The 17,212-nt window shown below is 47.6% G+C and overlaps 1 protein-coding gene across 1 annotated transcript in view; it reads right to left on the bottom strand.

Annotated features, from left to right (window-relative positions):
- Nucleotides 1-1,697: 1,697 nt before the first annotated feature.
- Nucleotides 1,698-17,212, bottom strand: part of NR3C1 (nuclear receptor subfamily 3 group C member 1) — a 64,835-nt gene continuing 49,320 nt past the window's right edge. The window contains exons 5-9 of the mRNA XM_041489859.1: nucleotides 15,553-15,831; nucleotides 12,954-13,098; nucleotides 7,769-7,899; nucleotides 4,916-5,073; nucleotides 1,698-4,067 (exon numbers count right to left, since the gene is read on the bottom strand). Coding sequence (XP_041345793.1) covers nucleotides 3,915-4,067; nucleotides 4,916-5,073; nucleotides 7,769-7,899; nucleotides 12,954-13,098; nucleotides 15,553-15,831 — 866 coding nt within the window. The 3' untranslated portion in view covers nucleotides 1,698-3,914. The remainder of the gene's footprint in view (nucleotides 4,068-4,915; nucleotides 5,074-7,768; nucleotides 7,900-12,953; nucleotides 13,099-15,552; nucleotides 15,832-17,212) is intronic.

Here is a 17,212-nt window from a genome sequence, read left to right on the forward strand (position 1 = left end):
ATGGCTCACATTTACTGCAACTTCTGTACAGATGTGTGGCTTTGTATTACCAGAACAGCAAATTTAAATGAAAAAATAAATGTTCAACAATTCCACACAAGCTTTTACAGTCCAACATTTCACTGAGTAGGTGAAAACTACAGACTTGTTACTACAGAATTATTCAGCATGAATAAAAAACTACAACTTTTATTTTTAAACAGGAGTCACTGGTTTAATTTCTTTTTAATGCTGTTTAAAATTGCTGTGATAAAAATAATGATTTTTTTTTTTTAATAATGCCATACACTGGTATGATATAGGATTTGTCCCCAGTATATATCTTTTTGTTTAATATACAAAATAGAGTAATGACCCATCGCTGCCTCTGCTGTGGGCAGGGGGTTGGAGGTGGGGTGTTCCCAACACTCCCAGCCTTCCCTCGGACACGAGGCCTCTCGACCTCCATGGAAAATTTGGTTCCTATGAGACATCGATGGCTCAGCAAGCCCTGGCTGCACGCTGGGATGGGGCAGAGCGTGCCTGGTCTGTGACCAGCCTGGACTGGGTGGGAAGGGACCCCAGAGCTCATCTGTTCCCCACCTTCCAGCAGACCAGGCTGCTCCCTGCCCCGTCCCAGCAGCCTCGAACGCTTGCAGGGATATAAGAATACAATCTCTATAAAACCTCACTCTAAGTCACGTCCCTGAAGTCCTCCCTCTCTGGAGTTTGGCCATGGGTGCTCCCCACGGCCCGCGTTCATCCAGGCACTTCCTCCTTCCCGACCTTTTCCCGTGGAAACGGCGAGGTCGCCTTTCGGCATCGATTGGCACCGGTCCCCAGCCCCCCGCCCCCCGCGCCCCCGTGTCCCCCTAAGGCCATTGCGAGTCCTGAGCTGCCCCCGCCCGCCGGCGGACCCGTGCACTTTGTGATAAGGCACTCAAGGGCCAAGGCCGAGTTCTCCCTGCTTTATCCAGAGTGCAGGGACTCCCCACTGCCACACGGACCACGGATAACAGGACACGGACTGCTCGCTGCTGGCTACAGCGCTACGGAGTCTCACTGCTGAGTTTGAACTGAACAGCACATACAGGACGATTCTTCCTCGAACATCACAGTTTCCTCTGTTTTTCCTTAAATCCAGAGACTAGAAATGAAGATACAGGCAAACAGACACAAGGGGCAGAGAGCCTCTCCTCTTATGTGACCGGTTCTCTCACGGGGGAATCAAAGAACCCCAGGATTTGGGTTGGAAGGGATCTTAAAGCTCATCCAGTTCCAACCCCGACTCCACCAGCCGCTGGAGTTCACTGCAGTTGCTTTTGCTGGCAAAAATGACAATTTGGGGTCCCTGCACCCCGACCCGCACACGCTGTCCCCAGGCTCTGGGGATGCAAGTTTATAAAACATTCTGCAAAGACAGAGCAGGTTTCCCCTACCCCAGGACCCCCCAACCCCACCAGAACAAACTCCTATCTGTATCGCAAACGGGCGCGGAGGATTCCCAACGACTTGGGCTGGAAGTTGTAATTAAAATCCTGACCTTTACCTATTACAAAATGTACATATTCCTTACAGATCAAAGAAGAGAGTGATTATTTTCTTTTATTAAAGATGCTATTTTACTCCAAAGTACTGAATATAGGATCTTTTTTTAATAGGCATAACATTCAAAAAGAGCTTTAAGAAAGGATGAGAATTGAGTTTCCTATTTCAGCTGGAAACCAAGGTCTGCTCAATGTAGAAATGTGCTGTGAACACCCCACGCTCTGTATTTACATATTGCTGGCACCTGGATGTGGATTATTGCCCAATTTCTAAGCTGTTCCTGCTGTCAGAGCTGTGACAGTTTCTGCAGCGGGGTCTGGTTCAGCCGTGCCTCGGGAGCGGCTCCCGAGCATACAGATAGGAGTATCCCCCCCAAACCCAACGGGAATTGTACACAGTGATTCAATGAACACAACCCAACCCCACAAACACCCAGGAGCACAGGTTTCCCCTTGGAACAGAGCACTTCTTTGGACACCAACACCGGCAGCCCCGGTGCTGCCTCCGGCCAAACCACGCGCCACGGTTTCCACTCAGCGTATCTGTGACCCCTACAAAAAATATAATTACATGTATCATGATAAAGCAATCTGTCATCTAAAAATCATCCTTATTATACACTATACAAGCTATTTTACAATCATTTAATAAATTGCTTTTAAAGCTGCAGTAGCCCTTCCCTTTTTTTCTTGGATCAGCGAATATACCGATTATACATATTTGAAACTATAACTAAATATAAAAATATATTAGGTTTTGTATTTTCTCAGACGATCTTTCTCATTTCTATTACACAAACGATCTGGCCACTTCGAGTAAAAATCAAATTTTAGAGTGGCATAGTAAATATTTCAGTTTTGAGATACAGAAAATTGTTAAGGTGCACGTAGAAAAGGCTACTACAGCTTCTAAATGTCGAAAATATCCTCATCAATGGCAACAAGGAGAAATCCACAAGGCCTATGGGAATTTATGGCACGCCAGGAATTCAATGTGAAGGGCTGCAGCCTTACAAAGACAGAAAGTTTGACGGACAACTCTAAGACCACGAACTCGGTAGCGGAGCTCTCCTGCTCTCCAGGAAAGAGGATGGAGCAGTCGGTGAAGGAATTGCGGAATGGGGTCTCTAGCCAGGTGAGTTCAGAGCTGGGAGATCCAGTCCCAGCTGCACGGACAAGTCCCCGGGGAGGAGGATCCTGGACTCCTGCGGGAGAACAGCCCCAGCCGCGGGGCGCTCGCACGTCCTCCCCTGTCCGTGGGCTCGCCGCAAATATCTCTGTGATGGCAGCTTTAAGTGTACAGAAAATGGAGTTTCTCCACACAGAAGTAAACTTTTCTGAAGCTATGCATATTTTCCTGAAAATTTCCTGATGGGCAGTCAGGACTGATCTTCTTGGCATCAATGCAGCCCATGACTCTTTGCGTTATGGCTGTTGCATCATATGCAAAAATCAGGCTTCTTTTTTTTTTTTTTTTTTCGATATATAAAATAACCTGCTCATTTACATCCAGTTAGGACTGGGTTAATTTTCTATGAATATGCATATCCAACGCTTTTGCAATGTACCAAAAGGATTTGTTTCATCTGGATCTACTGAAATGAGATTTGAGAGTCTTCTCCCACCCACCCGGGCCCTTAGAAAAAACTCAATTTTTATGGCCACTTTGCCGGTTGAAAGCATTAGGTTAGAAAAGCCCAACCCAGTTTCACATGAATCTACGTGAGTATTTACTGTCTAGAGGTCATTTAGGAAAGCTACGAGCTGCCCCACCTTAAAAAACCAGCTGTACAATAGGCATCTTGAAGTATTACAAAAAAATTATGTAAGAAAAAATGAACAAGCCGAGTTCACGGTATATAAAGGAAATTGCTAAAACCAGACAGTAATAGCTATAAAAGGCACAACTTCCCTTTTCTGATATACACTTGTAAACTTTCTTCAGGTTACATGCATAAACCAAAATACTACCTTAACTTTAAAAAAAAAAAAATCCAAAACCCTTTACTAAAATAAAAAAAAAAAAGCCTAAAAAATTGTCTCCAGCCAACTGCAGCAATTAATTAATTAATTAGCAGAATGTTCGTAACAGCCTCAGAGCTTGTCACTGGTGGTTTGATGCATCCAGGGATGGTGCACGAGGGGAGAGAGAAAATTTCTGCCAAAACCACGATTTCTTTTCCTTTCCTTTCTCCCCAATCCTTTCCCCAACGCGAGAAATCCGCTGCTTCTCCAGCCTAACTCTTGGCCCTCTGTAAACCACATGTAGTGCATAATTACAAAAGAAACACCTGCGAGGACAAAAGGAACAAGTTCTGTAGGTTTTCTCTTTACAAAACAAAGCTATCGTGTGACGGTTTCTTAAGGCAACCCTTTGTGTTAAGGCAGTCACTTCTGATGAAACAAGAGCTTCTTGATATTTCCATTGGAATATTTTGGTATCTGATTGCTGATGATTTCTGCCAACATTTCTGGGAACTCAATACTCATGGATTTATCCAAAAATGTCTGGAAGCAAAAGCTCAGAAGATTTTCAACCACCTACGAGTGACAAGACAAAGAATTACTTGCAGATGAAGACGTTCAGAGAACATCCCCCTCCCTCCTCCCAGCTCCTGCCCACAGGATGGGGCTCAGGCAAGACGTGCACAGGAATCCTCATTTAGTTCATTAATTATTGTCAATGGCACTCTGATACAAACCAAGCAGACAGACTGTGCAAGGCTTCACAAACACTGAGGAGATTTGGAACCAATTCCCATTCCAGCAGATAAATAACACACACATGGATAAGCTAAGTGAGATCTTTCCAGGTGCTTGGTACAGTAACAAGAAAAAACCAGTAATTCTGAGGTCTCAAAGTTACCCTTGTCTTAAACACTGCTTTGTGCTACATGTGTAATTAGAATTAAACTGCCAAAGGAGACGGTCTGAATTGGAAATTCCTTCAAAATTAGATCACTGCTAACACCACACATACTGCTGAGGCATTGTTTTAATGGAATTTCAAACTATTCCATAAACTCTGTACTTCTTGGGCTCTGAGATAAGACTGGTTTAAACACCACATTTCTGCTTCTACTGCAAAGTCAGTTACAGCTCCTGAGCTCCTCCTTTTTAAAGCAACGTAATTTTTAAGAACTACGGAGACTGAAAATGAGATTAATTATACAATTAATTGCTGTGGATTGCACTGCAGAGGCAGCCTGAGAGGACTATGGTCAAGGCTCTCAATTTGCCTTTTGTGAGACAGCAGAGGAGCTCGGCCTCTTCCTCCTCCTCCTCCTCCCCGATATTCTCCCTTTAAATAAAAAGAGCAGGAGGAGCTCGCTGTCCCCGCCCCAAACGTATTTCTCTGGAATTCCTGCAGCATTCCTGTCAGGACTTACATCATGCATAGAGTCCAGCAGTTTAGTCAGTTGATAAAATCGCTGCCAGTTCTGGCTGGAGTTCCCTTCCCTCTTGACGATGGCCTTGCCCAGCTCCTTGATGTACGTCATGCGGATCTCCTCAAACAGGGACTGGCTCTTCAGGCCCTCCTTGGGAACTGCAAATGGACACCAGCCTTTAGAACACTGCCAAACTCAACTGGGACATGATTTAGGTTCTCTTACATTAGTTACACGGAGAGGGAATCTTCGTCAGGGGCTGCAGACAGGACAAGGAGCAAGAAGGGAAGTTTAGGGTAAAATAGAGAATTTCTTCCCTGTGAGGGTGGGCAGGCCCTGGCACAGGTGCCCAGAGCAGCTGGGGCTGCCCCTGGATCCCTGGAAGTGTTTAAGGCCAGGTTGGAGTAAGATGAGCTTTAAGGTCCCTTCCAACCCAAACCATTCCATGATTCTGTGAAAATGAGCAAAAGAAAAAGGACTTGGACTGACTGAAATGACAGCAGAGAGACAAGGAGAGAGCAGGACGGGACAGTGACCAGCTGTCAAAGTGACCAGCTTTAGACACAAAGCACAGGCTTGCTGCAAAATGAAAAAAAACCCTCCAAAGGTATTCCACCAAAAAACAGCAGGAAGGACCACAGAGGCAACAACACCCAGCCCTGGAAGCAGCTTGATGGAGAAGCACCAGAGATGGAGCTCCTGTGTCCTCCAGCCCTGGGGAAATGTGACATTAGGAAGGTTCCTTAAAAATTCCGTGTGCCCAGGGAAGAGCAAGGGCAGGATCACAGGATGGCTTGGCTTGGAAAGCATCTTGAAAGATCATCTGGTCCTGAGCCTCCTGACATGGATCAAGTAACGGGTCCAGGCAAGGCATGACAGACTGAAGAAACAGACTGCACCAGCCATGGGGAACTGGGCATGGACACAGCTTGTTTGGGACAGGGAGGGGACATCCAGACAGGGCTGGGCAGCTGAGGAGCTGGGGATCCAAACCCAGGTGAAGTGCCTGTGCCTCTCTCCTGTGGGGATGGTCCTTCCCCAGGCCAAGGACCAGCCTGGACTAATGCAGCACAGGGACTCCAGAGGTCCTTAAGGTGCTTCCTGTGAGGGCTCTGATCACCTCAGGGAAGTGAAAGAGTTGAAGACACAGAAGAGAAAGAGCTGAGACAAAGGTGACCCAAAGCACGACAGGAGGACACAGACCACGGAGCACATTCCCTGCCTTAGGAAATCCAGCCTTCCCTGCACTGTCAGCATCTGAGAGATTCTGGAATGAAGTCTCTTATCTGTCTTGCCCACACAGAGATGAAACCTGTCAACTGTTTCAATACTTCACACGGAAAAGGTCTCTGAGCTACGTCTGTGTGTGAGCTACAAGTCTAGACCTGTGTGGGATTCCTGCTTTACTCCTCCTCCTCCTCTTCTCTTGGAAAACTTAACACAGAAACACAATAAACAAACTCAAATTGTCAAAGAGCTATAGAAATTTCAGCTACTGAACTGCAGAAGCTCCCCGATGTACCACTCACTCAATGTATGCACTTAGCAAAATGAAGATGAATTGTGTCCCCCTGGGAATGGAGAGGAGAGGCCCCTGGGGGCACTGCCAGCCCTGCCCAGCCCCGTGCTGGGGGGGCTGAGTCCTGCCACTGCTGCCCCCTCACCGCTTCTGCCATGGAAATTTCTCCGTGGAAATTTCCAGCTCCTGTGAGGAAAGCTGGCCTACACCACACCCGAAACACTTGAGGAATTTTTGGGAGAGATTTCAGAATCAAACAGGAACTGTTTGAAATCTGCAGTTTCAGGGAAGTTTTAAGTTCCTACAAAGCCCACGGCCATGAGAGGCTGAAAGTTTCCTCTGAAAAGAGCCCTTGTCCCAGTTCTGGGCTTGGCAGCGAGGCAGTGCTGGGCACGGGGGGCACTGGCCATGGCACCCTCACACTGCCCACACCCATCACCCCCTGCCTGGCATGGGAGGAGTGCTGGGCTTCCCAACCCTCCTGCTCCTATCCAGAAAGAGGCCAAGGCGAACAAATTCTCCTTTCTGTATGAGAACCAATGCTATTATTCACTGGAAACGTTAAAGATAAGGAATGTTTACACCTTCGGTGTAATAAACTTAACAATATTTACTTTTCATCACATTTCAGGTCCCTTCCAAGCCAAGGCACCTGATGAGGATGGTGCACAAGTACCAAAGTCTGTTGACAAATCTTCACTTGCTCTGCTGCTGCCTTTCAAACATGCTGGCACCTCTGTCAGTGCTCGGAACCAAAGCCCTGGTGGCAGGCAGGAGCAGGAACGCGTCAGCCCCTGCCTGAGCAGCTCCCTGGGGATCCTGTGAGCGTGGGATGGCACGGGATGGGATTTCCCAGGACAAGAGGCTGTGCTGGAGCGAGGTGCCTGGCTCACACCCACCCCTGCACACTCACACACACTCACACACTGTTTCTCTCTCTCTCCCTTTGCTCTGGACTGCAGCTGAGCCTGGGCTGAGCTCAGACCCTCAGGGAGCTCCAGCCCCACAGAACAGGGGAGACCAAAGTCACTGGCTGCCAGGGCTGTCAACAGGAGGGAAAAACAACACTGCAAAAGGTATTTACACATAATCACTTATACTAGGTTAGTTTATTTCTGCCTATTCTAAAAGGACTATCTTTGACACTGCACTTTGAACTTTCATGCAGTACAGCCAGAATTTACTAAGCTGTGACTTGTTTAACTCCAGCACATCCTACCTAAAGCTAAAACCAGCACGTAGCATATTGTATAAATCCACCTCACAGAATCTACTGCAAATCCAGCACACACCTCTGTAGAAGCAAAAAGCTCTGTACTGAGCTGTTCACCTACTTGTAGAGAGGAGAAGCAACGTCTTCATGCACAGATACTCCTCGTACGAGACTTGGAGCCGGGACAGCTCTCGGGCCACCATGAGCATGTGTTTGCATTGTTCATACATACATGGGAGATTCATCCTCTGCCTGAGGAATAAAAGCACAGCAATTAGTGAATGCCTGGCTATCTGCACGCCCTGTTTTTCCACGCTGCAGGTGAGGAGCTGCATGTGAGCCATGGTGCAGCAGAGGAGGCTCCACTGCCCAGCTTGCCCCTGAGGTGACAGCCTTGGTGGCACAGATAAACCTGCCCTGGGGACAGGAGGAGCCCTGTGACACCCTGAGTCCAGAGCCTGCTGCACCAAGGACTCAGCAGCACGCTCTGCTCTCAGCAGCCCCAGCACCAACGTGACACACAAATCAAGCCCAGTCCGAGCTCCCCTCTCATCTTCCCAGGAAAACATGATGGAGTGCCACACTGGAGCTGGGATTTCTCTAATTCTTTCAATGCCTTTGAAAAGTGTGCCTAATTTAATGCATATTTATATATTTAGGAGTTATCTTCCTGTAACTCCTCAGTTTTCAAAGTGACTTTATACTTGTGCCCATCTACGTTCCTGAAGCAATGACCAGCACTGCAATTAAACTTCATTATCTCTGTACTGTAATAAACTTGTTTCCAACCATAAATGGAAAGTCATGTTGACAAGCAAAGGCACATCTTGGAATCAGAATAACAAACATTATGTTTTTGTATTTTTTTTCCCTATTTCAATGAAGCCCTGCATTAAGACAGGAACTGCTTTTATCTAATACCTCATCTGACACAGCAATCTTGCTCATCTGTGCTCTTACTGCTGGTTACTGTGAATATTGCAGAATTAGTTTTCAGTGGGAAATGAAGAACACACTAATTCTGAAGAGTGTAAGACAGATTTATGATTTTCCATGGTTTTTATTTTGTAGGGAGGAAGACAAGCAAAGTAACTCCAAGCAATGAGTGCACAATGTCTCTGCAGTGATGCCAGCACCTCATTTTTTGTTAATAATGTGTCACCTCTACCTATACAGCATTATAATCTACACAGAGACAAACTGGTGTGGGAGTTACAAGTAAGATTTGGTTATGAAACAACAACTCCTCCAAAGCTGATCACTTTTCCATTCTCTCTCCCTTAGACCTTAGGGAGGATTATGCAGTGTTCCCTCACAATCATCCTGGGAAACCCTGAGTGGAAAGAGGGAACAGCCCATTGTCAAGGTGCAAAAACCAGGGGGAATCCTGATGGCTTTTGAAAGACAAACACAGTCTACTGAAACTGCACTGAAGCACAGCAAGCACCAGGGTAAAACCCCAGCATTTCCAAACACAGCTGTTGGACAATTCCTCCCACGTGGCACTGGGCGCTGCGTGGCACTGCCCACACCTGCAGCTCCAGCTGTGGGCACTCAGAGCAGCCCCAACACCCCGGCCCCAGCTCAGCATTCCAGCACCAAGAGCACACGAGGTGATGCTGCACAGGAGGAAGGGAAATGCTGGGCTCTGGGACGTTTCTCAGGGCACTGGGCACAAAGCCACCACTTGGCCAGGTGGCAAACGCTGTCCTGGCCCCTCCGGGCAGTGCCAAAGGGCATCTCACATATTTCAAATTGAGTAATTTAAACCCATTCTCCGCCAGGGCTGAGCAGTTTTCCTCATGTAAAACTGTGCCCACTTCTGGGCAGAAGGTTAAAATAAACATTATGAAAGGGGTCAGCCTGCTGTTTGTTTCTGCCTGCTGGGAATGCAACCCCATCCGGGAGGCTGAGGAGGCAGAGGAAGGCACAGAGCCTTGGGCAGGGCCGAGGCTGCACAACGGAGCAGCCACGGCCCCGGGCTCAGGGCTCGGGCAGGCTCTGCCCCGTGCCCGGTGCCAGGGCACACCGAGGCTGGTTCACCCCCTGCCCAGCTCCCAGCGCTGGCACGGCTCTGGGAACGGCTCCCAGCCAGGGCACATCAGATGATCTCAGCTGGCACAGCCGGGACACGGGCAGGGCTCAGGGCTCTGCCTGCTCGGGATGCCAGCTGCCCTCCCTGCACAGGGCATTCCCCAGCCCACGGATCTGCTGAGCCCCACAGAGCTCATGGAACACACACGGAGCTCGGGGGACAGCACTCACCTGCCTCCCCAGGGCACTGCCACCCAGCAGGCTGCTGCAGCTGAGCCCTCCTCGTGCCCTCAGCAGCCACCCCGTGCCCCAGGCCTGGCAGGGCACGGGGAATGGGCACGGGCATGGGGATGTGGGGATGGACAGGGGGATGGACACAAGGATGTACAGGGGATGGACACGGGGATGGGCACAGCAATGGGCACAGCAATGGGCACAGCAATGGGCACAGCAATGGGCACAGCAATGGGCACAGCAATGGGCACAGCAATGGGCACAGCAATGGGCACAGCAATGGGCACAGCAATGGGCACAGCAATGGGCACAGCAATGGGCACAGGGATGGGCACGTGGGGAGGGAAGCACCCAGGGCAGGGTTTTTGCCCTGCTCTGAGTTTCCCAGCTCAGCAGAGCTGCACAGCACCAAACCCCAGCAAACGAGATGCTGCTGCTCTGAAAACCAGCTGGCACCGACTCCACAGAAGGAGTTCCAAAAGAATGCTGGGGAAAAACTTGGGGGAAAAAGGGAACTGACACAGCACTGCTTACAAAACTGACCTCACTTGTTGTTTTGCTATCCCCAGCCAGCAGCACAGCTACCCTGCATGGCACACGAGATCAGGAGGACAAACGCGTGACCTCACTCCTCCCAGCAAGCAGCTCCAGTGACGAGCACGGAACCAGAGACAAAATCCTGGGGCCCAGGACTTCCAGGAACTTCTGTCCCCAGCTGGACAGCAATTAAATGGCATCTGCTACTCGAAGAACACCACTGTGCTCCGTCACTGTGCTCACTGTAATTTTGGGCACCCTGTGACATACCCAGAGGACGAAAGCTGAGACACAACCAGTGCCAGCTCCAGCAGGGCATGTTTTCAATCACAAACTGGGGAAACAGTTATACAATACTGCAAAATCACAGGTTTAAACCCTTTCCAAGTACTAAATAATGGCCTAAAGCCTAAGATTTATTCAGCTGCCAAACTTTTCAACAGCTTGAATCAAGTTTCATGTGTATGTGTATAAAAACACGTATGATATATATAAAATTGACAGCTAGTATAGACATACCTCCATAAAAATAAATAAATTATATGAGTACAGACATAAAAGTGGAATATTCAATAAATATTAAATTTTTAGGAGAAGACTGAGCAAATGACTAATATGCCAGTTTAAAACCTAAGAAGAGAATTTAATCCTCTTTCCTACCACAGACTCTGAGCTACTGGATTCTGCCACTCCATGTAAGCAGCAGTAAATACACAGGAACAGAGTGGACAGGGCTGGCACGAGGATAAATGCATGAAGGACTGATGCTTGAGCAGATACATGAGGCTAAAGAAATCAATCAATAACTGCAGTCATGTCCAACTGAAGCACCAAGTCTTGGAGAGATGGAGTTTCCCTTTGTGAAGCTGAAGCCACTGAACTGCACCATGAGGGTAAGTAAGTCCTGGAAGCTCAGGAACAGAATAAATGGTGTCTAACCCTGCTGTAAAACCCCAAGGGAATTATCCAGGAGCAGCTGCCCCTCTCTGTGGCACGGCAGTGGCCCCAGCTCAGCTCAGCTCAGCTCCCCACGTGGACACAGCTGGTCACCCCAAGCCAAGGGTGTTTATTTTTGTCTGCCTGCCCACAAGGTCGCTCCTGCAGGGCTCTCGTGTCTCCCCTGGTGCCTGTCAGCTTTTACCCCGAGGTGGCTCTGTTTTATTGAGGGATGGGACATAAAAAGTTACGAGCAGAGAGTTTTATGGAGAACCTGTAGCTCACTGGAAGGAGCTGCAGTGCTCTCAGTCAGCTCCGTGTTTTATTGGAAACAAATGTCACTGTGATCTACGATTCACCCAACTGTAGCTGGAAGGAATTTGGGAATTACTGTTTGCTCTGAGAGCATTACCCTTTCATTTCTGGGGGTTTTCAAGAGTTCCAGCACCTAGCAGTGAAGCTCTGTGGTTTTGACCCACTGATAAAACAGCAGGAGACCTCTGACTTACAGCAAATCAGATGTTATTGCACTTAGTGACAACATCAATTATTTCAATTCCACCATATAGAGACTATTCTCCTCCAGGGACACATTCTTAGCACTTTAATAAACGTAAGGATACAGATGGGCCCTCACCTGCCATCTCCTTCTCAGTCTTTTAAAAAAAATTATTATTATGAGGCAATTATTACAGTTTATAAAAGCCTGGATAAATATTTACAATGAAAAAAAAAAAGGGAATAAATAAACATGAACTATAAATCGCTGATCCCACAGAAAATGTAACAATTATTACATTTTTTTTAAAACACAGAAAATATTTGGGAGATCTGATTTTTAAGTGAAATAGGACCAAAAATATTAAACTGTGCCAAAGCAGGCTAAAAGTATTGTCTCCATATCAAAACCAGAAAAGAAACACACAAATAAGATCCAACCACCTCAAGAATCTCAAATTCCCTCTTCCCCTCTTCTACAGCACAGAATTACTGCACAACACAAACCTGGAAAAATACAAGGAAAACCATGTGTGGTGCAAGAAAATATATGTTCAAACATTCCACCAAATTCAACTTTGCTTGAAAGTCGACAACAAAGTTCAAGAAGAAAATATGGATCAGGCAGGTTCCATCTTTAACCTTGTCTTTTCAGCCCTGATTTCATCAGGTCAGACAGAAATGTTTCACTCTGGCAAACTCGCAGGGCCATATTGCCACTTTGATACACTAAACAGACAGAACATTATGCAATTTGCCAAACTTTTCTCCATCCCAGGCATATTTTTAGCTGTGACAGTGTTGGCTCTGATAAAATGAATGATTCTAGTGAATGGCGCAGGAACAGTCACAATATGGAATGTTAAAGCACAAACACCTCCCACAAAAACTTCTGGATATAAATACACTTAATATCTCAATTACCTTCCGTTTGACTTAGTGGGAAATGCTAAGCAAGCTGCTGGGGAGAAACAAGTGGGGAAGGAGAGGTGCTGTGGGATTTCTGGTTGGATTGAGCAGCCCCAGGCACCCCCAGGCACAGCCCAGCCCTGGCAGCTCCTACTCACTCATTAATGATCAGGTCTGGAGCAAAGCACAGCAGGTTGCCATTGGACTGCTTGTAGGATCTCCAGCCTAGAGCAAAAGCCATCAGGAACATCCAGGAGTACTGCAGGAGGGTCATTTGGTCATCCAGGTGCAAATTTCGGAAACCTGGAGAAATGAAAATGGAGGGGGGATGGTGTCAGTTGCAAAAAAGCAGCAAAGGACAAAAAGGTTGCATGGCTCGGAAAAGGAGCAGGGCTATGAGCAGCACAAGTGCTGTGTTATCAGTGCACGGGTACTACAGGGAGTGAAAGAGATGCAAAATTAAAAAATCACAGGAGATATGTGTGTGGTTATCTGGAGCTGATGGTCAGTCAGATACATCACGAGAGGCAACAATTATAGTTCACATACACTGTAATTCACTGGGCTGCCTTCCAAAAATAACAGGGTTAGCTCCTTTTCACAAGAGCAGCCTGCTAGACAATAAATGATTTAATATCAAATGCTCTTATTCAACAACAACTGCACACTGAACCTACAAAATAAGTACTGCACTAGTTAGCAGCATGAACTGCTTCTAATCTCACATGTAGCATGAACAGAGCCAACTGAACAGGGAGGAAATGAGTAAAACCTGGCAACTGGTCCCACAAAGAGTCTGAAAATGCCACCAGCTTTGGATTTGCAGCACCAGCTCATATCAGATCCAGCCTACACTTACCAAGAAACCATCCTGCCATACGGAGCCATTATTAGAGCCTGAATACAAGTTGATTTTATCTATTTTTATTAAGCATCTGACATCTAAAGAGCTCATAACATCTGAAGAGCTGCTTCCTAAAGCTGTGCCAACAGACAGAGCCAGGGGATGAACGTGTGACAAACTTGGTGGGTCTAAACACAGCCCCTGGCTTTGGAGCCACCAGGAGTGACCAGTTCTGCCTCTAAATTACAAAGAAAGGGTTTCAAAGTGATTCCAGTCTTTCTGGGTCAAACCTTGAAATCTGCGCTCAAACCCTCCCCAGGAAAAGGTTATTTTGAAATCCCAGCTAAAGGGTTTGGCAAGGAATGCTGGCGTGCTGTCAGCATGGCTGATGGGCTACAACAGGAGCAGGATATACAAATTAAACACTCATGAGGAACCACCTCAGCAAACAAAAGAAAGGAGATAAAAATGATAAGAATAGTTGCCATTAATGTAGCTATTAAAGAGAAGATTGGCATTTTCATTGAGAGCATAAGCTCTAACCTGAAGGGTTTGGCTAATTACAAACATCTCTGCTCAGCACAGATGATGAACAGAGAAGTGTTTTATAAAATGGAATCTAAATCTGGATCTGGGAATAGCAGATGGTCTCCCAAAAACCTGTCCCAGAAGGAAGTGTGTGCATGTGAGCCTCTCCTCGAGCAGACTGAGCTAATTCAGCACAAGTGCCCAGTGCAAACAGCCCTGACACAGAATGCCAGAATCACTGAGGTTGGAAAAGTTCCCCAAGATCACAGAGTCCAACTGGTCCAACCTGTCCCACCTTGTCAACCAGACCCCACACAAACCCTCCAGTCACATCTCTGCTGGACACAGATGGATTTGAGCTTCCCAGCCTTTCTTTCCCACTGTTAATTTATTTCCCTTGCTCAAAGAGACACAGTTATGACTCATAAATCTCATTATCAGGCTTTTTTCTTTTTTTTTTGGCAGACCTGTTCTGTGATGTTATTTTTGGGCAACCTATGCGTCACGGAGGTGTTTTTGCCAGGGATTCTGAGAACAGGTAGTGAACAGCACTGACAGGGGTGAGAGGGAGATAAACACTGGGCTTTGTTCTGTAGGAACAAACATCTTCAGCTCCTCTTGGCCCTGGCCTCTCCAAGACAGATGCCACGTGTCACGTCCAAGGCTGAGATCTGACATCACTCCTTCTGTGTCTCAATGTGTCTTTAGGTGGGAGCCAGAACAGCAGCAAACCTGCCCAGGTAAGAGTCAGTTTGAGCAGAGCTGGAGAGAAAATAACACCCTGACTTCCACCCTGGAGCTGGGCAGGGAGGGGGAGTCGGGGAAGATCCACCCATGAACGCAGAGCCCATGAGCCAGCAAAGAGATGCTGGGCTGCAGAAGCCAAGGGAACCTCATTGCTAAAAGTATTCAAGAAACAATTGTTTACTGCCCAGAGCAGCTGTGGCTGCCCCTGGATCCCTGGCAGTGTCCAAGACCAAGCTGGACAGGGCTGGGAGCAGCCTGGGACAGTGGGAGGTGTCCCTGCCATGGCAGGGGTGGCACTGGGTGAGCTTTAAGGTCCTTCCAACACAAATAATTCTGGCATTCTGTGAATCTGAGGCGAAGACAGAGCTAATACAAATAGTTCTCTGTAATACTTTAACAACAAATACCCATTTAAATAAGATTTTCAACAGTCAATGGTCAAAGTGCTCAAGTAAAATGACCTAATTTGTGGCAAATAAACGTTTGCATCTGCCATTTTTTCCGCTCTCCTGCTCCGCGAGTACCAGAGCCATGAAGAGATTCTACCAACACTTCACGTGCACAGCTCTGAAGGAGGAAAGGCAGGTTTAGGTTCAGCAGGAAGCCTGCAGGCAGCACCCCCTGTGCCTGTGCCCTACCTGGGATTGCCTTTGCCCACTTGACGGCAGCGACCACCTGGCGGCCGCCCAGCATGTTGAGCGTGGAGAGGATCCTCCAGCTGGAGTCGGGCAGGGAGCTGTCGTAGCCCGAGTAGAGCACCTCGGGCTCGATGACCTCGAGCAGGGACACCAGGGTGGGCGTCAGCTGCGGCAGCGAGGCGGGCACGATGCTCTTGCTGCCGGCCGCCTCCGGAGCCTCGCGCGCGCCCGCCGCGCCGCCCTGCTGCAGCCCCTTGATCTTCTTCTTGGTCTTCCGGGCTGCAAAGGGTGGGGAAACGAGCACAGGTGAGGGATGGGAATGGCCACCAAGAGGTGAACACGGCAGAGGAAACGCTGCTCTGCTCCCCCCGCAGCAGGGCAGCGAAACCCGCGCGGCACCGGTTGGCAGAGTCGGGAATTCCGCACTCATCCCAAGCAAACTTCCAGTGAAAAGAATACCCTGCGTTTTAATAAAAGTCACATTTATGCCAATGCTTCAAAGTGTTCAGCGATGTCTGCAGGTACCGTACGAGGCTGAAAAAACCCAAGGCCAGCCCTAAAATACAAGGCTCAAAAATCCTAAAATCCAAAGCCGACCCTAAAATACAAGGCTCAAAAATCCTAAAATCCAAAGCCAACCTTAAAATACAAGGCTCAAAAATCCTAAAATCCAAAGCCAAGCCTAAAATACAAGGCTCAGAAATCCTACCACTGGAAATATCTGCAGGACTGCACACTTTTAAAAAGTTCCTTTAAATAGCAAACATAGAAACTAGGCAAAAGAAAGGGAAAAAATATATTTAATGGGTAAAAAGTTACTGGATCTCTCGAGCCAGGGAAAGCTTTTCTTTTTAAAAAATGCTGGGCAGAAGGAACTTTTTCTCTTGCCAGCTCTCTTGCATATAAATCACTGCTGCGTAATTAAACCATAAAACTCATTCGCCAAATAAATAAAACATCACACAGAGATGTTAACTGTAAACTACAAAAAGTTGGAGCAACAGTTTTATTAGCATCTTGTCCCTAATGGAGTCTCCTGCTTGGCTGTGCTCTGCTGGACGCCGCGGCCACACGGAAGGAACTCGCTGTTTAAGGGAGAGCAGAGGAGCCCAGCTCCTTCCCTGGGTGCCTTGGTTCATTAATTGATTTCTGCTCTGGAACTTCTGAGGCCAAGCTGTAGCATCCCAAGTCCCTCCTGGGCTGTTCAGAATCCCTGAGCACCCGAAGTGCACCCAGCCTGCAGCACACAAACCCCTCCTGGACCCGCTGCTCCCTCCGGCTGCCGCAGAGCCTTCGGAAATCAGCTGCCAAGGACAAGGAATCCTCCTCAGACCTCGTGCAAACTGCATTTTCCCAAAGTTTTCTGGACTGGCCACATGTGCCAAGCCTGCCATGAGGGAATAGCAAGAGTTGTTTCCTTGGAGCAAAGAGCTTTTTGTTGTTCTCGTCTCGATTTTGAAATGGCTGCTTAGAAATCCTTTCATATTCTGGCTTTTTTTTTGCCCCATCATCCGTGTTCTGAAGAGCAGATGAACTGCTTTGACTTAAATTTAGAAGCACATGCCTTCAGCTTCCTGCAGACACCTGGATGGAGTATTTCCAGCCCAGAAAGCCTGATAAAATTACAATCAAAATAAACAGATCTGATAAGACAAATTAT

This window comes from Pyrgilauda ruficollis, unplaced genomic scaffold (genome assembly GCF_017590135.1).
Source record: "Pyrgilauda ruficollis isolate IOZ18807 unplaced genomic scaffold, ASM1759013v1 scaffold97, whole genome shotgun sequence".
NCBI classification, from domain to species: Eukaryota; Metazoa; Chordata; class Aves; order Passeriformes; family Passeridae; genus Pyrgilauda; species Pyrgilauda ruficollis.